Source organism: Manis javanica, chromosome 4 (assembly GCF_040802235.1).
Source record: "Manis javanica isolate MJ-LG chromosome 4, MJ_LKY, whole genome shotgun sequence".
NCBI classification, from domain to species: Eukaryota; Metazoa; Chordata; class Mammalia; order Pholidota; family Manidae; genus Manis; species Manis javanica.
This window is the reverse complement of record NC_133159.1, coordinates 149,568,128-149,592,769: the sequence shown is the minus strand read 5'-3', so window position 1 is coordinate 149,592,769 and position 24,642 is coordinate 149,568,128. Positions and strand designations below refer to the sequence as shown.

Sequence of the window (24,642 nt, the reverse complement as noted above, 5' to 3'; positions counted from 1 at the left end):
CCACTTTCCCTACTTCTATTTAACATAGTACTGGAGGTCCTAGCCATGGCAATCAGACAACACAAAGAAATAAAGGCATCCAGATTGGCAAGGAAGAAGTTAAACTGTCACTCTTTGCAGATGACATGATACTGTACATAAAAAACCCTAAAGAATCCACTCCCAAACTACTAGATCTAATATCTGAATTCAGCAAAGGTGCAGGATACAAAATCAATACACAGAAATCTGTGGCATTCCTATACACTAACAATGAACTAGCAGAGAGAGAAATCAGGAATACAATTCCATTCACAATTGCATCAAAAAGAATAAAATACCTAAGAATAAACCTAACCAAGGAAGTGAAAACTACAAGACACTCTTGAGAGAAATTAAAGAATATACCAATAAATGGAAACACATCCCATGTTCATGGATAGGAATAATTAATGTTGTCAAAATGGCCATCCTGCCTAAAGCAATCTATAGATTCAATGCAATTCCTATCAAAATGCAAACAGCATTCTTCAACGAACTAGAGAAAATCGTTCTAAAATTCATATGGAACCACAAAAGACTTCAAATAGGCAAAGTAATTCTGAGAAGGAAGAATAAAGCTGGGGGGATTATGCTCCCCAACTTCAGGCTCTACTACAAAGCCACAGTAATCAAGACAATTTGGTACTGGCACAAGAACAGACCTATTGACCAAAGGAACAGACTAGACAGCCCTGATATAAACCCAACCATATATGGTCGATTAATATATGATAAAGGAGCCATGGACATAAAATAGGGAAATAGCAGCCTCTTCAACAGCTGGTGTTGGCAAAACTGGACAGCTACATGCAAGAGAATGAAACTGGATTATTGTTTAACCCCATACACAAAAGTAAACTCAAAATGGATTAAAGACTTGAATGTAAGTCATGAAACCATAAAACTCTTAGAAAAAAAATAGGCAAAAATCTCTTGAATGTAAGCATGAGCAACTTCTTCTTGAACGCATCTCCTTGAGCAAGGGAAACAAAAACAAAAATGAACTCATAGGACTACATCAAACTAAAAAGTTTCTGTACAGCAAAGGACATCATCAACAGAACAAAAAGGCATCCTACAGTATGGGAGGATATATTTGTAAATGACATATCCGACAAGAGGTTAACATCCAAAATATATAAAGAACTTACATGCTTCAACAACCAAAAAGCAAATAACCCGATTAACAAATGGGCAAAGAATATGAAGAGACAGTTCTCCAAAGAAGAAATTCAGATGGCCAACAGACACATGAAGAGATGCTCCACATCACTAATCACCAGGGAAATGCAAATTAAAAGCACAATAACATATCACCTCACACCAGTAAGGATGGATAGCATCGAAAACACTAACAAAAACAAATGCTGGCAAGGATGCGGAGAAAGGGGAACCCTCCTACACTGCTGGTGGGAATGTAAGCTAGTTCAACCATTGTGGAAAGCAGTATGGAGGTTCCCCAAAAAACTCAAAATAGAAATACCATTTAACCCAGGAATCCCACTCCTTGGAATTTACCCAAAGAATACAACTTCTCAGATTCAAAAAGACATATGTACCCCTATGTTTATCGCAGCACTTTTTACAATAGCCAAGATATGGAAGCAACCTAAGTGTCCATCAGGAAATGAATGGAAAAAGACAAGTATCAAATGATTTCACCCATCTGTGGAGTATAAGAACAAAGAAAAAAAACTGAAGGAACAAAATGGCAGCAGATACACAGAACCTAAGAAAGGACTAACAGTTACCAAAGGGAAAGGAACTGGGGAGGATGGGTGGGAGGGTAGGGATAAGGGGAAAAAAAAGGGGGCATTACTATTAGCAGACATAATGTGTGTGGGGGGGGTTCGGGGAGGGCTGTACAACACAGAGAAGACAAGTAGTGATTCTACAGCATCTTACTATGCTGATGGACAGTGACTGTAATGGGGTATGTGGGGGGGACTTGGTGATGGGGGGAGTCTAGTAAACATAATGTTCCTCATGTAATTGTAGATTAATGATACAAAAAAAAAATGATTTCCCTCATTTGTGGAGTATAACAATGAAGCAAAACTGAAGGAACAAAATAGCAGCAAACTCACAGACTCCAAGAAGGGACTGGTGGTTACCAAAGGGGAGAGGTGGGGGAGGGCATGTGGAGAAGCGGGGAGAAGGGGACTGAGGGGTATTATGATTGGTACATGTGGTGTCGGGGGGCTTAGGGGGAAGACAGTATAGCACAGAGAAGGCAAATAGTGACTCTGTGGCACCTTACTACACTGATAGACAGTGACTGCAATGGGGTATGGTGGGGGGACTCGATAATATGGGTGAATGTAGCAACCACATTGTTCTTCATGTGAAACCTTCATAAGAGTATATATCAATAATACCTTAATATAAATAAACAAACTGAAAGAACAAAACAGCAGCAGACTCACAGACTCCAAGAAGGTACTAGTGGTTACCAAAGGGGAGGGGTGGCGGAGAGCAGGTGGGGAAGGAGGGAGAAGGGGACTGAGGGGCATTATGATTGGCACACATGGTGTAGTGGGGTCACAGGGAAGACAGTGTGGCACAGAGAAGACAAGTGGTGACTGTGGCATCTTACTACACTGATGGGCAGTGACTGCAATGGGGTATGTGGGGGACTTGATAATAGGGGTGAGTGTAGTAACCACAATGTTTTTCATGTGAAATCTTCATAACAGTATATATCAATGATACCTTTAAAAAAAAGTTAATTACCCTCTCTCCACCCCTAAGTTTCCCAATATTTAAAATGGTGACAATACCACTTTCATCAAGTTCGTTGTGTGAAGTAGGTATTAATTTCTGTCCTTTTCCAAATTTCCTTCAAAGTCTATGCCATTGTTTTAAATATCTTCAGTGGTAAAAAATCTTCATCTTTGATCATGAATTGGATCATAAATATAAGTGACTATGCATGCTAAGTTTAATGAATGAGTGATCAAGATAGCTTTTAGGCTAGAAGGTATTTTCGCAGTAAGAACCCTACACATCTGAGCGACATCTTGATCATATTACTATTAGTGTACTTTTTAGAGAAATTCTCACAGAAGTTCTCAACATTTTCAAATTCTATAGTTGTTAAAATGACTGTTTGATATTATTGATTAATTCTACCTGAATTGCATGCCTCTGACATGCACATAATTTGAGAATATTAAAATTGCCTCCTGGAGACTTTGATGGCTTATTTTTGGCTCATATAAGAATATTTTATTAGATGTCACTGGCTTCTTAAGATATTTTTATTTTGTTCAAACTTCCCTAGAAAGTCTAGAACCAACTGTGTGTGCCTAAAACAATCACTAATCCTGGGCTCCTAAAAACCACAAGGAAATTCTATTGATACAGTCATATTTTACTTTCAGATATGCAGTAAATTATTAGTTTCTGTCCTTTTCTTTGATGCCCATCGAATTTTTGCTGCCACAATTAAAGTGCATTCCATCTTGTCTTATAGTCTATTAGTAAGAGAACAAGTACATCTATAATTACGAAGTCTTTGGCATCTGAAGTAGTTATTAAATCACACATTATCCTTCCTTCTCCAAGTTAACTCAACTTACTTTGCTTTTACTTAAGTTCTATTTTTTTGAAAGCTCAAATTCTAACATGTACTATTAGGAAAATAGCATTTATATACTTTTACTTACATACCATTTACAAGGATAATTAAGAAAAAATAGAATTATGAAAAACAGCAATGTAATAATTATAATACAATTATGAATAATATGAAGACCCAGAAAAGCTGTTGTTCATATATTAATTCTATCTATACCATGGTTCTACTTTTAGCATTTCAGAGCACAATAATCCTTACCAGGAGACTTTCCGTACTGTGAGTTGCTTCTTAGCTCTCTGTATCTGGCTGGAGTGGATAAACCTGTGTCTTTACTAGACTTGCTAGCAGGCTCCATTTCTGAAATAAGGAATCCCATCTGTTCTGAAGGCAAGATATTCTCAGGTGGATTTCTTTGGCATTTTATACTTGCATCCACCTAAAATATTAAACCCTCTCATTATTCTGAATTTCCCCCAAATATATACTGAAAGTTAAGGTATTTTATCAGACAAATTCTACTATAGAAACATGATCCAGCAAACACACTTAAAAAAGGCTTTTCATCTTTATCAATGATACCAACTTTGATTTTGTTGAGCAAATCTGAATATTCAGTAGTAAGATGTGTATTTCCCCATACATAAATCACTGAAATGTATATGGAGCTAAAACATTTACTTATGATCAGAGGAAGATCTATTATTGTTAATGTCTTTTTTTTGTAAAATACACACACACAAAAATGTACAATTGGTTAAGACCATTATCTTCTTCCACTCAAGCATCCCTTCCCTCAGATTTCCCCTCTTGTTGGTTATACTGGAATGTCTATAGGACTAATTCTGTTGGATGATGCCACTGGGGCTATGAACACTTTCTGTTAAATCTGTATTCTTTGTCTCAAAGAGATTCTCAAAATTGCATAAGCTTCAGTGCTATAAAATCTAGATCTACCGTGCTTATGAAATAATGAGTTTCTTTCCTGGTCTTCCTAAGTTTTCTTTGGAAGTCAAATCCCTTCATCAAGGTGACCAACTTCTGAAGTATTCTATTTCCTTATGAATTCATTTTAAAATAAACCTATGTAATGAAATAAAATAAAGCTAGAAGTTAAAAACATAGCTTTCAAAAGCTGTGATGTTCAAATATATTTTTTAAAGAGAAAATAAGTATGTGAGTTCAATCTCAGGATATGAAATGTAATAATTCTGATGTGACTACAAGGGAACAAAGAAAAGACAAGTTTTATTTTCTTTTCACAGGCACATTTGAAACATAATGGACCTATCTTTGATCTACTGAATTTATGATGTTTTAACACATAATATACTGGCTCTCAACAATTGGGCTCAAAAAAACCAATGAATTGACAGAAACCTTAAGACATCTGGATCTAAACTTAGAGCTAAAAAATAATTTGTCAAAAACACACAACTGCCAAAAAGTTACCTTGGGAATCTCTAACAAAGAAGATATTTTCAGTCCCATTAAAGAAAAAAAATCCAAAATAAAAAAATATCAGGCTAAGATCAAGAAATAAACTTAAAGGTAGGAAAAATGCTTATTAAGTTAATTCACAAAAGGTGATTTTAATTTGGGTGTACTTTCATTTAGAATCGAAGTTTACTCATTTTCTGGTCATAAGCTAGCAGCAATTAAGGAACTAGCCTCTATCTTGAATATAAGTCTCTCACACTAGAGTCAGGATTCTGCTCCAAGAATGCAGATACCGTTAAGGGACTTCAAACACAGTATGCTCACAAGTCAAATTAGAACTCAATAATGCTGAAGAAAGTATGAAAAGACCTCCAATAATCTTCCTACCTCTGTGCTACAAATGGCTAGCTAAGTCCTGATATTATTTGTCCTCTAAACCATCAGTAGTGGAATTTAATCAGCCAGGCACACCTGGTCCATCCAAATTAAGACAGGAAGCAAAACTCAAGGGGTGCTTTTAACATAAAATGAAGTTTTATACCACAATGCTCAATCAGGCCGCCACTTTAGAGGTTGACTTCGGACCATAACATAGTGAGAGGATGCCTGGGGGTTAAGGCTACTTCTTTCTGAATCTTTTGTACAGAACCACCAGGACATGATACTTCTGGAAAGTGTAACAAACTGGCATTTAACCTAAATAAAATCTGGACAAACTCTTCATTAGAACAGTCTTTAGCAAGAAGCACTGGGTACTCTGAACCTTATTAGGATTTCTCTTTGCCTCCTTACCTGGTGTGTGCTGAAAGGCAGCCCTTCCTGTACAAACACTACTGAAGATGGAGATGGACTATGACTTGGCTGCTCCTTCGGTGTGACATGAGCTTCTTGGATGGCTGCGGATTCCTGCACTGTAGTATTTTCAACAGGCTGAGCTGTGTGGATGGCGTAGGTGTACTCAGGCGACTGGGGTAGAGAGCAGGTAATTGCTTGTTCTATTCCGACCATGAAAGACGTAATATCTGAGCCTACAGAAGTAAGTGGCTCCAGCTGGCTAGCATCACTTGTGGAAGATGAATTGCTGTTATTTAAATTAGCTAGGATATGTTGGCCTCTGTTACACTGAGATGTTGGGCACTGACTCTCAACAGGCTCCACCTTTACCATCTCCAGGTTCGGGGAGGAATGAAATTCATCTACTATCTGAAAAACAGCCTCTAGATTTACTTCTGTCTTATTATTTTCATCAGTAGCACTGCAAGGCCAATTAGAAGGCAGAAATTCAACTGGATAGGAGGATTGCATTGGAGGATTCTGTGAAAAGAAAATAAGACTGTTTGTATAGAAAATCAAATATGAGATTAAGGGCAAAAGCAACAACACTGAGGATGAACACCAAATATACACAGGCTGATCCTTCAGTGACTCTCACTAAGAAAACCTGAATACCAATCAACTTTTAGCAATGGTAGCTTCAATTCTGTTGTTAACATTTACTTAGCAACTAATATATGTCAACAGCTATACTAAATTTAAAACTAGATTAGGTCAATAATTCTTGGGGTTAAACTATACAAAATCAGAAAGCTGTAGTACCCAAATACCAATTTGTTGATAAAATGTCTATATACCAAATTCTTCCATAAAGGCTGACAAACACATCATTTGTTTCTATCATATACTGTTTTAGGAATAGGAAATTTCAAACACAGGATGCTCACAAGTTCACCAATGCTTCTATAGATTCAGGGGAAGATACTGATATTCTGTTTCAAATGATCTGGGGAAAAATAGATGGCATATCGAATGTCATTTGATTTCTAAGACTGCTTATTTTTAATAATAAAGCAATAGATTAAAAATATCTGTCACTTTTAGATTTACACCTTTAAGATGTATTCTCTTATACATGGTACTTTGCACAGAGCAGGCATTCAATTACATGTTTGGTGATAAATTATCTCAAGTTATGAAAACAAAATGCCAATGAGTTACAATTACACAAAACATGTAATGAGTTGGTATTGCTAAATGCAGAGCTCTGCACAGTAGGCATTCAATAAATGTTTGTTGTTCATCTCAGATTATAAACACAAAATACAGAAGAGTTATGATTAAATAAAACATGTAGTAAGTTGATGCTGCCACACTACAAAGACTGTGTCAATGAAGGACACTGATACCAAATAATATAAATTTAAATGATTTAAGCATCAAACTACTTTACTATATCCATTAGCACCATTTATTGAGTTCTTACCATGTGCCAAGCACATGCAAAGTGCTTTATATACATTATTTCATTTAATCCTCACAAGAGGTCTATATGTGATAACCTCTACTTCCAAATGATAAAACTAAAGTTCAGAGAAACTTCATGATTTACCCAAAGTCACAATGAAATCACGGACAGAGCTGCTTCAAACCTAGGTTTGACTGACTGAAGAGCTCTTGTTTAGAACCATTACAAAATACTGACCATTCATATACACTCTCACCAATATCTACAGTCCAACTAAACCAACTGCATGTGTTCTCAGAATGACATCTGAAAATTTTTCCTTTTTCCATTTAAAAATTTTATGTCTATTTATTTCTATTTTCCTATCATGAACATGTATTGCCTTTGTAGTAAGAAAGGTTTTTAAAGATGTTTTAAACCAGTCATTCAAAACAGTAACATAATCAAGACAGAAACACTGTCAGAGCATCTCTAGTGTGATCCAAGGAGGAGATCCAGTTTGGATCCCCAAACAAAAGCATCTAATTTGTGGGACAGATGGATCTCTCTAGAGAAGAGGAATAGACTGGACTATCATGCTTGATGATATATGCCATTAAAAATGTCCAACTAAGACCCCTTGAACTGATTCTATACTCTTCTAACAACAATATGGTTATAAATCAACTTCCCATGTAGATTTTCTCAAAAGAAAAACAAATGTTCTTTTGAGTACTGGAATGCCACTAGTACAAAATTCTCTTAAAAATGAAAGCCCTTTCTACTAGCTAATATCAAAGGCAAACATATAATCCCAATCTTTAAACAAATGTAACATAAAAACACAAAGGATGTTTTTATGTATTAATAAAAGTATTACTCTTACTTAGGATAAGTATTAATCTTATCTTAGAAATAACAGTATAAAACATTTTAGCCAAAGCAATTATATCCTAATAAATAAGAAGAAGATAACTGAAGTACAGTTTATAACATGGGGGCTGAAGGGGGACCCATACTTAAATTTCTCATTTTTGAAATCGTTTTTCCTTTCTCATTAAAAAAATGTAATTACTTGTACCATCTTGGAAGAATCTGTCATTTGATGACTTATATACTTATAAAGTTTATCTGGTACAGGGATACCTCAGAAACATTGCAAGTTCAGTTCCAGATCACTGCAATAAAACAAATATCGCAGTAACAGCAAGTCAAAGGAATTTTTTGGTTTCCCAGTGCATATTAAAGTTGTTTGCTGTTCTTAGTAAAGTATGCAATAGCATTATGTCTAAAAAATAATGTACTGACCTTAACTTAAAAATACTTTATTGCTAAAAGTGCTAACCATCACCTATGCTTTCAATGAATCTAATCACTAATCATAGGTCATAACAAATATAATAATAACGAAAAAGTTTAAAATATTGCAAGAATTACCAAAATGTGACAGAGACATGAAGTGAACAAACAGTGGAAAAATGGCACTGATAGACTTGCTCAATGCAAGATTATCACAAACCTTCAATTTGTAGAAAAGGCACTTTCTTCAAAGTACAATAAAGCAAAGTGCAATAAAACAATGTATGCCAGTATTCCTTTTAACATGGGAGAGCCTAGAACAGCACTGTCAAAACTAACTTTCAGCAATTGTGGAAATGTTCTCTATCTGCTCTGTGCATTTGGTAGCCACTAGCCAGATGAGCTACTGAGCACTTGAAATGTGGCTAGGGTACCTGAGGAATGAATTTTAGATTTAGTTTTAATTAAATTAAATAGCCACATGTGGCTAGTGCCTAATGTATTGGAGAGTGCAGGCCTAGAAGAGTCCTCAGACATCATTTATAGCAACTCCTGTTTTTTAGAACTGAGAAAACTAAGGCCATAATCCACAGCTTACCTCTGGCTACTCATTAAGATAAAATTAGACTTTGAAATACTGCACAGTCAGTAATATTGCATGTGAAGCACAGAGTATGTCCATTGTTCCAAGAATCTTACCTGGAAATAGTTATGGTACGCATAGGAAGAGGCAGCGGGAGTGACACAACTACTTAGAGCATCCATGTGGGTAGGAGAACAGCACTGTAGCACAGCTGGAACAAATTCAAACACAGAAAAGCCATCAACCCAAATAAACCTCTGTAGCATTCAAGTTGCTCCCCTCTTTCAACTTGGAAAGAAAAATTATAAAAGCTTTCCTATGTGGGTGCAATAAAATTATATTTAGTCCAATTAGGTGCTATTATTTGTTAAAAACAACATGGTAATAAACTAAAAGTCATTTAAAATGGTCATGTTATTGCCTTTCTAGCCAAACATTTATTCTCATTGAAAGTAATTTCATTTTGTTAAAAATATATATATCAGAACATATTTGGAATTCCAAAATAATTGTCTCAATCATTTTAATAGTAACAAACATTTGGAGGAGGGTGTGTTTTTAAGGATAAAATAAGTAAAACACTCTCCAAACATTCTTACCATTATACAGTGCTTCCAGTGAAATCTATTTAAAACTGTTTCAACCATTTAAACAGTGGTTAGGAATTTGGATCTTAGAGCCAGACTGCCTTGCTTTGAAGCCCAGCTCCAAAATTTTAATAGCTGTATATAAACTTGAGCAAGGTTAATCTCTTTGGGCCTTGGTTTCTGCATCTTATTAAGATAGGAATAATAGTATCTACCCCAATACATTTGTTGTGAGGAAAGAATGAGTCAATATGCATAAAACACTTAGAACCGTATGGGCATATAGTAAAAAAATCAATCAATCAATAGCTAACACTGCACTGCTATTATTTTAACTAAAGAAACACATATTTCAAACTTTCTCTTTCTAGGTAGAATACCATGAAAAGACTGAACTCTTTCCAGAGATTCTCCATACTGAATGAGAATCAGTTGTAACATCACACCTTGGGATTAGACAGAGGATGATATTTATTGAGCACCTACCATGTTCCAGACACAGCACTAGGTGCTTTGCATATATTGCCTCATATAACCCAAACAATTGAATGAAATATTAACATTACTTCATAAAAGTAAGGAAACTAACACTGCTGATATTAATTTGCTGAAAGTCACAAAGCTGGTAGTGACAGAGCCAATATCCAAACTTTAAAGCACATGCTTTTTACTATACCACAATGCTTCCCCAATCTTCCCTTCTTCCTAAAATATAACACTTTAATTTTACTACTTTACAACTCCACTTGCTGAACATTTTTAAAGTGTCTTTATTATAAGGTGGCAACTTTCTCTTTCCATTTCCACATTATTCATATTTTGAGTGTGCTAACAATTACTAAATAATCTCATTACATAATCTTTGAAAGTTAATTAGCCTAAGGATTGTAAAAATTCACTGGAATGCATCCCTATTTCTCTATTACTGACTACTGATTTTTAAAATGTCAGAAGTTCATACAGGCATACTAGAAATAAATATTTTACCATTATATCATGTATAATTTAAGGAATTAAATTTTGTACATGGAAGGAAAAATTTGAAATAATGGACAGAATTCTAGTTCAGATACAAATACGAAGGGTTAATGTGTCTGAATGACATCATCTTAATTAACATCTAATGATTTAAAAAGTCAGATATTACTAGAATGGCCACATAAAATTCAAGCTATTATCACTTCCAGTATAGGTTAGGCAAACAAGTTCTTACACTTTTATCCTTCAAATACATAATTTAAATGTTTTCATTTGAATTTGATTTCCCAAGATATTTCAAAGCATAAATATTATGGGAAATAAGTTAAATCCAAAAAGCAGAATGCCAAGGAGGGTCTGCAAAGCTTTGACAAAACTGGTTTGGGGGTGGAAAAAACCTGGGACGTTTTTCTAGAGGTTTAACAGCTAAGGAAAAACTAGCCCCCTAGTGGCAGTAAAGACTCAGTCAGGAACTGCAGGTTTTCACCCATCAGGGTACTATAAAACAGCACTTCACTACAAATCATCAGTGAAATGTATCAGCCTTATTTTTCTGGTATTCTTTTGACTACAATGGTTACTCATTTTAAACAGCTGTTAAGTTATACTTTAAAATAAATTTATTGGAGAAATCAACTAGAATTATACAATAGAGAATACATATTAGTAACAGTTGATAGTTGAATTTGTATCCAAGGAAACAGCAAAATAAGAATGTCCTTTCAAGTGTCCAGTAACAAATGGAAAGAAGAAAGGTACCCTGCCTGAAGAAAAGGAGGGCTTGAATATACAATCCAAAAAGATTTCTCAATAGCTATTTCCTTACCAATGCAGTCCTACTTTGTATAGTCAACACTAGAACAAAGGTATTAGTAAGTTTATTGAATATGAAAAACCTAGCTATAGAAATGCAATTGTATGCTTAGTACATGACAAATTAATCTAGTTCGTATTCCGAAAGCATTGTGAAGGCACCAACATGTATAAAACTGAGTTTGCCCCTATGTTCTAACACATATTCATCTGCATAAAGATCTTCCAGTGTCTTCCTGAAGGTAGTTCACTTGAGGCATTAAATTGCATGTAGAATGAAAAACTGGAAATTATGGACAGAATTCTTTTTCTGATATAAATATAATAGTGATGATATTTTTAAAAACAATTCTTATAGTGAAAAAAGTTAGGAATACTAAAAATGATCTAAAAGTAAAAATTTTGAATCTCACCATAGGTTAGGAAAACAAGTTCATACACTTTTTCCTATGGAAGTAATTTAAATTCTTTGGACTTGAATTTACTCCAAAATAGTACAGTATCAACCGTGAGAAATGCCCAATAAAAATGCTCAAAAGGAAAAATATCCTAAAAGTAAGTTTACATTCAAGAAATATTATTATAGCAACTTGAACCACACCATCTCCTCATTTATGGTGAGGTAAATAAAAGGCCCTCTGGACATATACCCAAAAAGAAGTAAAAGCAGATATTTGAATAGATATTTGTGCACCCAGGTTTATAGCAGCACTATTCACAATGGTCAAAAGGTGGAAGTAACCCAGGGTCTATCAACAGATGAATGGATAAACAAAATGTGGCACATACATACAATGGTAAAGTATTCAATATTAAAAAGAAGAAAATTTTGACACATTACAGTATCAATGAACCTTGAAGATATTATGCTAAAAGAAATAAGCCAATCACAAAAGGACCAATATTGTATGATCCCTCTTATATGAGACTGCTAGAGTTGTCAAATTCATAGATACAGAAGGTAGAATGGTGGTTGCCAGGAGCTGGGAAAGAGGGGATTGTGAATGGGTACAGAGAGGTTAGTTGGGGAAGATGAAAAAGTTCTGGAGATGGATGGTGGTGATGCTAGTATGCAACAATGTGAATGTATTTAATACCTTAGAACTGTAACTTAAATGGTTAAAATGGTAAAAGTTTAATTTCAGAAAATATAAAAATAAATATAATAAAAAGAAAGGTAAATACAATTGTGCTTTTGCCTAGCTTCTTCTGGCAGCTCAAGAGAACTTCCTGGTGTATTTCTGTCAAGTCCCTCTTTCCATAAGAACAAACTGAGACCTTTTAAGAACAGTAACAATACAGGCTACCTAAGCACAAGAGTATAGCATTGGAAAGCTCCTATAACTCTAGATTCTATATTTGTTTATGTACATTATGTAGGATTAGCAGCCTAAAAGATCAAATCCTTAGAATTTAAATGTACTTTAAAATAAACAACTCTTTTTTTGCCCAAGAATACAGAAAAAAATTTAAATAACTATATAAAGGATATCTTTCAATAAAAAACAAAAATATATGTACTTTGAAGGGAAATGTATAGCTTTTAAAATATTTTTCCCTTATATGTAAATAGTTTTAAATTTTCTCAAGTCTATATTCACATACATTAAATCATTTAGCCCCTGACCTGAACAATCAATGCCACTTTATAGAAAGGGATATTGAGGCTGAGTGACATGAAATAATCCACTGAAGGTCACTTTGGATGATTAACTGCAAAACTGAGTCTACGATTATTTCATTCCATTTAATAAATTATTTAATAAGGGCCTATTATAGCCAAACACTAAGCTAGGTGTAAGGGGATACAGAAATGAATTAGAGGCAACCCCACTCAGAGGCCTCAACTGGACCTCCCACTCTAGCAATTGGAACACATTCTCTCTAGTTGGTCAGGATGATCCAGGGCATTCCCTCTGCAAGTAACACAAAGAATCTCTCCACCAATCTGTTGTCTACCCTATCTGGGAGTATTTAACTTGAGGAGGACATACACCAGGAAAGTCTCTCAAATGAAAAAACAAAAGAAAAAGTCCCTCTTTGCATAGAGGCAGGCAGGCAGGAGGGCACAATGGCCAAAGGAATGGACTCCTGTGTCAGTCTGCCTTGGTTACACCCTAGCCCTGTCTCTGCCTTGTTGTGCTTTGGTTCCTTATCTATAAAATGAGGATAATTACATTCCCCATCTTGTAAGTTGGCTGTGAGGCTTAAATGAATTAATATTTGGAAAATACTCAGAACAGTGCCCAGTCATAATGACTGTTATATAAATAATTGTGAAATAAGAGATAAAGGGCAGCTACAAATTGCTAATCACTGCTTTGAGCTTAAAACTTAACTCTGAAAAAACTCAAAGCTGATTTTGAGACAATTCAGCATTACAAAGTCAAAGGAAAACAATTCCTCATTGCAAGGCTCACTGTCTAAATAAATATGAATATATGAATCTTATGTATGTTCAAATATATAAGGAATAAGATAAAAAAAAGTCTAAAGTGAAGTTTTTTTTATTTAAAAAAAAGGGAAATTATAGTAGCACCCTGATAATATCTTCAGAGGAAAAAACTGAACTTAAGATAGGGCAAGAATAGAGAGTCAACTGATACTAGATCTGCAACACTGTCTTTGAAGGAGTGGTTAAGAGTAGAAAAAATGTAAATGAGCTAAGCATGAAAGCAGGCACTTCAAGAAAAGAATGACAAATACAAGAAATTATTCAGGTAAGTCACTTTATGAATCAGTCTGATAGCAATTTTATAATGTCAATGTTTGGCTTTACTAAAGAAATTAATGATTTACTAAGTATCACAAAATTCAAAATGTACTGGTTATACTATTTGAAGACCAGATCTAAGTTTAGTGTCAATATAAATGATTTTTAAATGAAGTTGGATGTTGTTTTTTACTCAAATTTTATCCAAACTTCAAGTCATATAGTTTACTTTAAAAAGATTCAAGTATAACCATTAGTTACTTTATTATGATTTAGAGAGCTGGATTTGGGAGTGATTGTTATCCTGCCACTGAGAATGATACTCTATTTAACTTTGGGAAAGTCATTTGTAATGTTCTTCATAAACATGCTCACTAAATACTGGTTAAATTGTTCACTATTTTTTGCTTTTTTCTAAAATTTGCAGGAATTAAGTACTTATACAGTATTTTTATGGCACTTTCTTTCCCATAGCAGGACTTTCGTATTTAACAGTACAACTTTTTATTTAGGCAGTACTTCAGAATGTTCAAAGCAGTTTTGCCCATGTTTTATCATAGAACTACTCTGTTTTTGAAGTCATCATAAGATTGTGAGGTTTCCTATTCCACAACCTCAGAAACTTTACATTTCAGTATTTCAATTAACCCTCTCAAAGTCAAAACAAAAATCTAGATATTAGAAGGTTCTATTTCAGATGCACTGTATACTACTAAAATATCAGCAGCATTTACTTGTTCTTTCAAGACCTCCTTTCTGGTCCTTATCTTGAACTCTTAGAGATAGTTTTCAACTGAAAAGTATATAAGCTGACACTAACATAAAATATTTTTTAAAATAACATATCCCAAATCATAATAATTTAACAAATACTATTCCTATAATGAACAAGTAGTCTTAACTATCTGCAATGTCTTGTAAATAATAGGTAAGTGGTTCTCAAAATTTAGAACTAGGAGTTTCCAAGAGACTTGCTTGGAGCTTGGAATACATTTTCCTGTAGAAACTATATCATACAGGCTAGTTTGGCTCCTAGGCCAGACTAGAACCACCTGTACCTTAAGTGTAGGACTAGCCATGTTAATAGAAACTAATCACTGTGTCTAACATATCTGTCCACAGGAAAACACTTCTAAAATTCCAATTTGGAAGGCCAAGTACATTTCTGTATCTCTCCATGGCAGTCCTTTCAAATTTCAACTCCCCAGAAGCTTTTTAGTCTTCAGTAGTTTAAGGAGGGGGATTTGGAGGTGAGTGAGGAAAGGAAAGAGAAACAGTTATTGGTAAAAGGAAGAGAAGTAGGGTACTGTCCAGTTAATACTGGAATGTAAAGCAAATGTAAAGAAGCCACAGACTCTTCTATGCTGCCAAAATGACAATTTAGATAGCAATGCCTAATTTGTTAATTAAAATATTGTGTTAAACTCCTTGTTAATAAAAATCTGACCCTATTTGTTGCTATGCAAATAAGATACATAAGATAAATAACTTATAATATGAAATTAGTTATCTTCCATTTTTTAAAGATCACACAGATATTGTGGTTCTTCAAATAAGTACCTAAAAACCTGGAAAAATACTAGGCCTCAAATTGTTTCTATATAAGAAGGTTAAAAAAATATATTTCTAAAATTTCTAATGGGGAAAATTATTAAAAGTGCTAAATCATCCTTACTCTGTATAATTCCTTCCCCTCTCCTTTCCAACTCCATCCACCAAAACGGTGGCAGTTCTGAAAATCTATAAAACCTAATCTAATTTAAACTCTTATTATTTTAATATTAAATGCTTTGAGAAAATAAAGCAATCCCTTTTACTGTTATATATGGGTGGAATGCAATGAGCCAGGAGTAAAAGAACATAGTTGGATGTTACAGCTAAAATGGTGAGTACTGTTACAAATAGAACAGTTACCAGATTAATAACTTTAAAATGTCAACAAATTATCCAATTCCTTATCTAATTTACATTCTTCCCACTATTTCAGCTTTTGATTTCATCCTGCCTGGGAGAAGTGGTCTAATAAAATACTTCTAGAGGTCGCTTCCAGATCTTATTTTTAGTATCTTAATATTCGTAGAATCTTAATTCACAGGGCAAAGGCATGATGCTTCTTCTCTCTCTGGTCTTTTCTGAAAGCCTTGACCCTTGTCTTGTTCTTATTGCCCCATTTCATCACTTTGTATAAATAACACCACCATTATGGTTTTTCTGCAAAACTGAAAATACATTTGAATGAATGGTAAGGCTATTATCTTGCCAAAATGTACCCCCACAAAAGACATGCCCCACTCTACCCACAAAGCTAAACAAACAGCCACTTTCATAAGGATTCCCAGTTAGTGACTTGAGATCTACCAGTATGTTTTCAATACCCTTGGTTGACTCTAAATCAGTTGTCATTGTCAGGTTCTCCTTTGCTCTGCCACTCCCCAGGTCTTAGTTGGCTAGGATTAACACTGACGGACTACACTGTCAAACCACACCATCACATTTTCACTAAAAGACCATAGTTTTAAGAGATGGAGAATATGTCCTTTTATTAAACTTCACTACTGAGATACTAAGATGATTTCATTATGATATAATCTCACCCATAACATGAAAAAATATAAACTATGTATAATAGATAGAAATACTTTTTTGAAAGCAAAAAACCAAAATATTGTTGCACCAATGGCAGAGTTCAAATAAGATTCTGCTGTACTAAGTTTTAATTTATTAGGACACATTTCAAGGATATGAAAGTTTCACTAAAAACATACACCTTTATGTAACAGCAGAATTTCCACAATCCTTAAGAACACAATGAAATTTTATGTATTGCTTAAAAATATGTCCTGATGAGAAATTTTTGACATTTCTTTAGTGCATATTCCTGCTATTTTTAAGTATGCAGAAATGCACTTAAAAATATAAATGCTCATTATAAAGTACTTAAACAGAAGCCACTTAACGTGAATTTCTCATACCTGTTGGATAGTAGGCTTGGGAGTACTGTGCTGAGGATGTGTAGTTACTGTATTTTTGGGAGGAACTGACCATTGTTTGAGGACCTTGCTGAACATGTACAGATGTGGCGCTGGGCTGCAGGGTATAGGTAACCTCAGGTGGAAACCTCTGCAGTATAGGAAATGGAACACCTTTATCTGAAAAAGTGGGAGACGTTTCCACTTGTCCTGGGTTCATTCCAAGGGAGTTTTGCCATGTTCTAGGAGGAATCGGGGTCCGATCTAAACCTTTCAGAGGAAAAGTACTGTGGTTCTGGGATGAAGCTGATGCATAGGAGTAAGGAGACAAACTATCTTGCTGGAATGACTGGTGGATTTGTCCTACAGCCACTGGTCCTGCATAAAAGAGGAAGAGCACATTTACTAATTTTATATTACACCACTGGATGTAGTAAACCAAAAGTCACAAAATATACACCACTCTTCACCTATGAATAGGTTGAGTTCTCAGCCATTTTTAACACAACAAATATTAAGTTTTGGTCAAAACAAGTTCAGAATCCACAACAAGAGATTATATATAATCTGAAAAAAAAAAACCCGAAATAATCCTTTGTTTAGTTCTCAATGTAACTGTCATTAGAGAAAAAGTAGCCAAATTCTAACATTAAATCAAATTCAATGTTAAAAAGTCTTTTATAGATGATTCAGTCATCATACCTCTTACTTCAATTGACCTCAATTTTTCCAATCCATAAACTATTCCCTAGAAGTTCCAGAAATTTCAGTCTTTCAAATCATTTAGGAACCTTTGTAATAGGCATAAAAACAAGTGCTCAACCATATATACAAAAGAAGTAAATGTAGGACAAATAAGAATTATAACACAAATCAAAAAGATTTTGTTCTTTGCTCCCTTTCAATTTATCTTTTTTAATGATATCTTTGCAGAAAAGTCAGGCTTGAAAACTGACTCAGTTCTCTTCTTCATACCTTAAATCAATGAGTAATTTCCCATAGTCCTTTTTTCTTCAAAGTATCTTTAATGTCCCTTCCTAGGTATCAGTGGCTCTCAAACACTGATTTAAATCTGAATCATCTGGAGAGTTTGTTAAAAATCCACATACACAGTCCCAGAGATTCTGATATTTGCTTTCTCTTATCTAGCAATATAGAAAGAAATTTAAAAATGGAGATGAGGAAGAGATAGGGCAATACTATATAGTGAGGAAAAGGGAAACATAAATATTGGTAACAGAACTTAATTCACAGACTGTGGTTCTTGAACATAAACAAAGCTAGCCTAATTTATTCATACAAAGGGCATTATGTATTATATTAGATGGTTCACAAATCCCTTTCAATTTGTTTTATTAAACTAATCTAACAGAGGGAAAGTCTAATTATGTGCTACTCCTCTGTTAAATACAAGATGAAAGAAGGCACTCAAATACTACCTTCCCAATTTAAATGGTAAACCTATTCAACACGTAACACATCTTACATTCTGTTTCTATGATGCTTAATTTCCTCAAAAGAATAAAGCATTAGGGAGCACTCCTAACCACTTCTGGTTTGGCACTGCCTGATCTGACTCAAATTTTGCTCAAATAAACTTTTAAAAATAATAAAAAAATAAAAAAGAATAAAACATTAATGCCAAGAATAAACAAATACATATTCATACAAATTGTGAAGCCCTGGGAATCAAGAGCTCTAAATCTAATGGTAAAAAAAAAATCTTAGGTCAGAAGACTGAATGTATTCAAATGGTACACCTCTTAAAAACTACATTTCCTTTTCTCCTTTAAAGTATAAAAAACAGTTTTTATGCTAAGTGACTAGCAATTCCATATGTATACACACTTTGAAACCATCACTGACAATCCTTTAAGACTAAAGAAACATTTTTTGCTCTTCACAACAGATATTCATGAGGTTCAAAACTACCTACCACTTGATTTTTCCTGGGATGCTTCACATGCTCACATTACATATTACTACAGTGTGCAAGAGCTCACTAATCCTTCTGCCCTCTCTGGGTTAAGCTGATGATGAATTTTCAGACTGTAGACAATTTAAGTAGCTAATTAAAGAATTCTCTACCTTGATTTCTCTAAATGGAATTTAGATATGAATTAAAATATAAATTCTACTTCTATCATGGGAAACTCTCAGTGGTGGCCAAATACTTACATATTTTATTTATTTATTTATTTTAAACTTATTATTATTATTTTTGGTACCATTAATGTACAATTATATGAGCAACATTATGGTTACTAGGCTCCCCCCATTATCATGTCCCCCAAATATTTATATATTTTAGATGCTGCTAAATACGAACACTGTTAGAAGAGCATTCCTTCAAATTGGTTTGTTTTTTAAAATAAAGAGTAAGGTCAACAAACAAAAAACAAATAATCCGATTAAAAAATGGGCAGAGGAGCTGAACACACAGTTCTCCAAAGAAGAAATTCAGATGGCCAACAGACACATGAAAAGATGCTCCACATTGCTAATCATTGGTGAAATGCAAATTAAAACCACAATGAGATATCACCTCACACCAGTAAGGATCGCCACCATCCAAAAGACAAACAACAAATGTTGGCGAGGCTGTAGAGAAAGGAGAACCCTCCTACACTGCTGGTGGGAATGTAAATTAGTTCAACCATTGTGGAAAGCAGTATGGAGGTTCCTCAAAAAGCTCAAAATAGAAATACCATTTGACCCAGGAACTCCACTTCTAGGAATTTACCCTAAGAATACAGCAACCCAGTTTGAAAAAGACAGATGCACCCCTATGTTTATCGCAGCACTATTTACAATAGCCAAGAAATGGAAGCAACCTAAGTGTCCATCAGTAGATGAATAGATAAAGGAGATGTGGTACATACACACAATGGAATATTATTTAGCCATAAGAAGAAAACAAATCCTACCATTTGAAACAACATGGATGGAGTTAGAGGGTATTATGCTCAGTGAAATAAGCCAGGCGGAGAAAGACAAGTACCAAATGATTTCACTCATATGTGGAGTATAAGAACAAAGAAAAAAAACTGAAGGAACAAAACAGCAGCAGAATCACAGAACCTGAGAATGGACTAACAGTTACCAAAGGGAAAGGGACTGGGGAGGATGGGTGGGAAGGGAGGGATAAGGAGGGGGGAAAAGAAAGGGGGATTATGATTAGCATGTATAATGTGGGGGGAGGCATGGGGAGGGCTGTGCAACACAGAGAAGACAAGTAGTGATTCTACAGCATCTTACTATGCTGATGGACAGTGACTGAAATGGGGTTTGTGGGGGGGACTTGGTGAAGGGGAGAGCCTAGTAAACATAATGTTCCTCATGTAATTGTAGATTAATGATAACAAAATAAAGAATAATAATAATAAAAATAAAGGGTAAGGTGAGATCAGCTCTTATTTATTCTTCTTTTAGGGGTTACCTCATAGGGTTTTATTCTGACCAACTTTACAAACATCTACATGTCTTCAGAACATATTTAAGATATATTTGGTAAAGCTTAAATTCAAAATTCTGGAAATGCAAGGAAGGATGGATTTCTGTTCTTGAGGATTCTAGTCCTTCTGTGTAAATGAATCTGAGTTAATCAATACCCAGGAAAGAACTTGCCTCTTGCCCAAAACTTGCCTCCAGAGCTTGGTATCCCCAAGCGAAAAGTTATTAACTATCTACCATGGCTCAGACTTAACAAATACCATAAAATAAACTGCCACCAAAAACAAAATAACAAAAGTGGGCAAACAAAAAAAGGAAAAACGTGATTCTCACATTTCTTATCAAGTACATTACTGAAAAGTAAACAAGACATCTGGCCCAATGGATCTAGATCACTAGTTCCTAAAACAGAGGGTTCTACTGTAAAAGAGAAGTATCCAAACTACAAACTAAAGTAGAACAGGTTAACAACTGGAAATTAAGAAGTAGCAGTGTAGTCAGTCATATAACCAAAACAGGATTTGAGCAGAATAAAAATTGAGGAAAAATAGAAGAGCCAAGGGTTTAGAACACAGAATTAAAGCAAACAAAGCTGGGACAGTATTCCTGAACTTACTTAGAATTTTATCCCACCCAAACCAGTAACACAGTTCCCTAGTGAACCTCACCTATGGGGTAGACAGTCATGACATATCTTCTGCACATACCAGCAAGGAGAATGGTAAAAAACAGGAAATGCATGAAAACTACAATAATCTAGGCATACATGGATTGATGTATTATCTATACTAAAAAAGTATGAATTTATTTTTCAACAAATAATCTTTAAAATGCTGACCAACTAAACTGTAAATGAAGAAAATCAGATCTTAGATAGCCCCTGTATTTCTTCAACCAAAATTGACTCTATCCTCAGAATACAACTAGGTTTAAGACAGGTGAGGAAGTGAGGAAGAAAGAAAATCAGAAGAGAAAGAAGTACACAAGGGCTGGTTTTTATATATGTGTGTATATATGTTTATTTGAAGTGGTTATCCTATTTCTCCCACGAACACATTTTCCAGTTTTTTCTCCATATACCCACCAGCTATACAACCTGAAAAACATATATTCATGTCAGAAATTCTGCTAAATGTATGCCATGGTGTTTATCTCCATTGTCTTTTCCCACCAGAATCAACAGCCATCATATAAAAGTGGCCTAATATTCCTTTAGAATTCCTTTAGAACATTCCTATGGCACTGCTATTTTTCCAACTTGTTACTAGAACTCTAACCCTTATCTTCTAAGCTCCACAGGCACACAACCTAATCCCTTATCTTCTAAATTCCAAATGAAGAGTTCTGCCTCTTTCATGACCCTGGGCCTAGATTAAATTCAACAGTGTTACTTTGTGCATAGTATAAAAGTTTTCATAACTGAAAAATAACCCAGACATCTTTATGTTAAAATCTACGTTAACATACTGAAAATGTTTCTATTACTCTTACATAATAATAAGTATCAGGTTGCTTCGTATCATGGAGTCTTTAAACAGAGAAAGGGAATAATGTCACCCTCACCTTCCTGAAAGAGGGGGAAGAGCATCTGAAATTAAGTTTATAAAATAATTTATCATGGAGTTTTTGAACTTTTAGTAAATGCAGATTTATACAAATTTTTTTGCAATACTGAAATACTGTAGCCAAGTGAAATTCCAAGGCTATGGAGAAAGTTCCAAATATAACTTTCCAAAATTCTTTTTGACTAAAATTTGACAGTAAAGAAAACCATTTTTGCCTTCCTTTGTCTAACCATAACACCTTAAATAAGCATCATAAACTAGAAATGTTTAGCCAATTCATTCTACATAGAAACAGTACCTTGTCAATAATGAAATAGTTATATTTTCCTAAATATATCTAAACAATGGCTATCCTCCTACACACCTGGAACCCAAAATATGATTGTCAGACACTTACTTCAAGATTTCTTAAATGTGTCAGTGGGTAGAAGATGGCACCTCTTCAAGACAAACTTCCACTCAAGGTCCCTTGTTCACTTTTGTTCACTTTCCCTTGGTTTTTATTAATGTTCTAAGTTTCCTTGGCTCTGACTTTGTTCCTTCCTACCTTGACCTTCATCATATTCTCACTCTTTATAGAAACTCTGTTCTGCTTCCCATTAGAGCAAAGGAGACCCTTCTGTGTTTCTTCCTGACCCAGAGCTTCAACAAAGGGCTACTTATTCTAGATGTTCACAGTGGACAGCCTCGGTGTCAAGAAGGGTAAAAGGCTGTGGAGGTCTGGAATTTAAGAGGGGTCCAGGGAGTAGAAGAAAGCAAGCCTAAAGCAGACGTCCCTTTGGCTGTTCAAGTGGACAAAGAGGGGACTACATGCTTATGGACTCTTTCCAGGGCAGATCCTGGGAGAAAAGGAGTCCTGGTGCTAGTGAGAACGCTGGAGGTGATGTAGCCTCTCGTGACTTACTTCTTGGGAAGCCCATCAAACAAGTGGAACCTGGGCGCGTTTCGGATACCTCCCAGGTGAGGATGTGCGAAAATGCCCTTCGAAGCGGCGGTTGCTCCCAGACGCCCCATGTGCCCTGCGGTGCGAGGAGGCCCTGTGAAGACTCACCGTGCGGCTCGGGCTGGAGCCCCGCGGGAGGCGGCGGCTCTGGGTGCTGCAGCAGGGAGGCCGAGATGGAGGCGGAGGCCGACGTGATGAGGAGCCTCTGGAAGCGGTTGGGCGGGCGGCAGGGCACCTCCAGGCCTGCCGCCAGCTTGGCCTTGTTAGCGGTGGTGAGCCTCTTGAGGCGCACGAGCAGCTGCGGCTGGTCGCGGCGGAAGTGCGGGCTGTGGAAGTGGTGCAGCGGCCCGTCGCCCGCCGGTCCACCGCCCCTTGACCCCGGCCCGGGCCCCGCGGTGCCCGGCCCGCCTAGCACCACCTTGCGGAAGCCATAGAGGTTGAGCTGGCGGATGAAGCTAGTGAAGTTGGTGGTTTTGAAGAGTTCGGGCTCGGTCCCGGGGCCCGCGGGGCCCCCGGCGACCCCGACGCCGCCCGCAGCCGCCGGCCGGGGCGGACTGAGCAGCTCGGCCTCGAAGAGCGGCTGGTCAATGAGCAGCCCCTCGCCGCGGCTGTCCCAGCGGATCGAGCGGTACCGGGGGCTGTTCACCAACCGCCACAGCTTGGCAGGGAAGTTGTTGGGGTTAATAGGGGTGGAGAGCAGCGCCTCTTCCATGGTCCCCGCCGGCCCTGGGCTTAGCCCCGCAAACCCAGCTTTCCCACCCCGTTCTCGATCCCCACCTCCCCTGGCCTTCGCTGCGCCCTGCCCCCTCCTGCCAGCGCCCGGTCCGCGCGGGCCCGGAGACCGTTGGCGCACGACCTTCCGCCACAGCTTCCAACGCGGCCAATGGGGCCTCGAGTTCCCACCGCGCGGCTGGGCGCGCCGAAAGCCGGCCCACCCGACGCCGCGTCACCCGGGCCACGTGCAACAGCGGGGGACGCGGTGGAAGGCAGCCACCCTCCCTCCGAGTCCGCCGGGCGTCGGCGTGAAGTCCCGCAAGAAATGAGCCCAGGTTCACCCCTGGCGGAATCCTGAGATTTGTGTATTTCACCGCAGCCAGCCCGCAGGGATTTAGAATTCAGAAAGTGTGCATTTGGCAACACAAAGGCAGTCCTTGAGAACAAAGGACCTAACTTCTAAACCTGAGCACCAACAGTTGAATTGCTCATCTCTCCAAAAGAAGGTGGTGGTGATAGTAGAGGTCTCCAGTGAACAAATTCACCGTTTAGATGGTAGTATTTTGTATTTTTTAAAAATATACTCACTCCAGTACTTTGCTCAGGACAGTTTACTCAAGGTGGGATGAGAACTACGTACCTACGGGGGGCCCTCAGGAGAATGTAGGTACAGGCTTGTGTGCCTGATCAACCAGCTGGTGAAATTTTGGGCATTAAAGTGAAACCTCACGTGAGATGGGATAGGATTCTGTAATATCCTTAAGAA

General features: G+C 36.5%; 1 protein-coding gene across 1 annotated transcript in view; it reads right to left on the bottom strand.

Annotated features, from left to right (window-relative positions):
- The window catches only part of HSF5 (heat shock transcription factor 5), a 36,768-nt gene extending 12,745 nt beyond the window's left edge, over positions 1-24,023 (bottom strand). The window contains exons 1-5 of the mRNA XM_037003861.2: positions 23,271-24,023; positions 17,205-17,579; positions 9,258-9,352; positions 5,831-6,352; positions 3,860-4,037 (exon numbers count right to left, since the gene is read on the bottom strand). Of these exons, the coding sequence (XP_036859756.1) occupies positions 3,860-4,037; positions 5,831-6,352; positions 9,258-9,352; positions 17,205-17,579; positions 23,271-23,874 (1,774 nt within the window). The 5' untranslated portion in view covers positions 23,875-24,023. The remainder of the gene's footprint in view (positions 1-3,859; positions 4,038-5,830; positions 6,353-9,257; positions 9,353-17,204; positions 17,580-23,270) is intronic.
- Between the last annotated feature and the right edge of the window lie 619 nt (positions 24,024-24,642).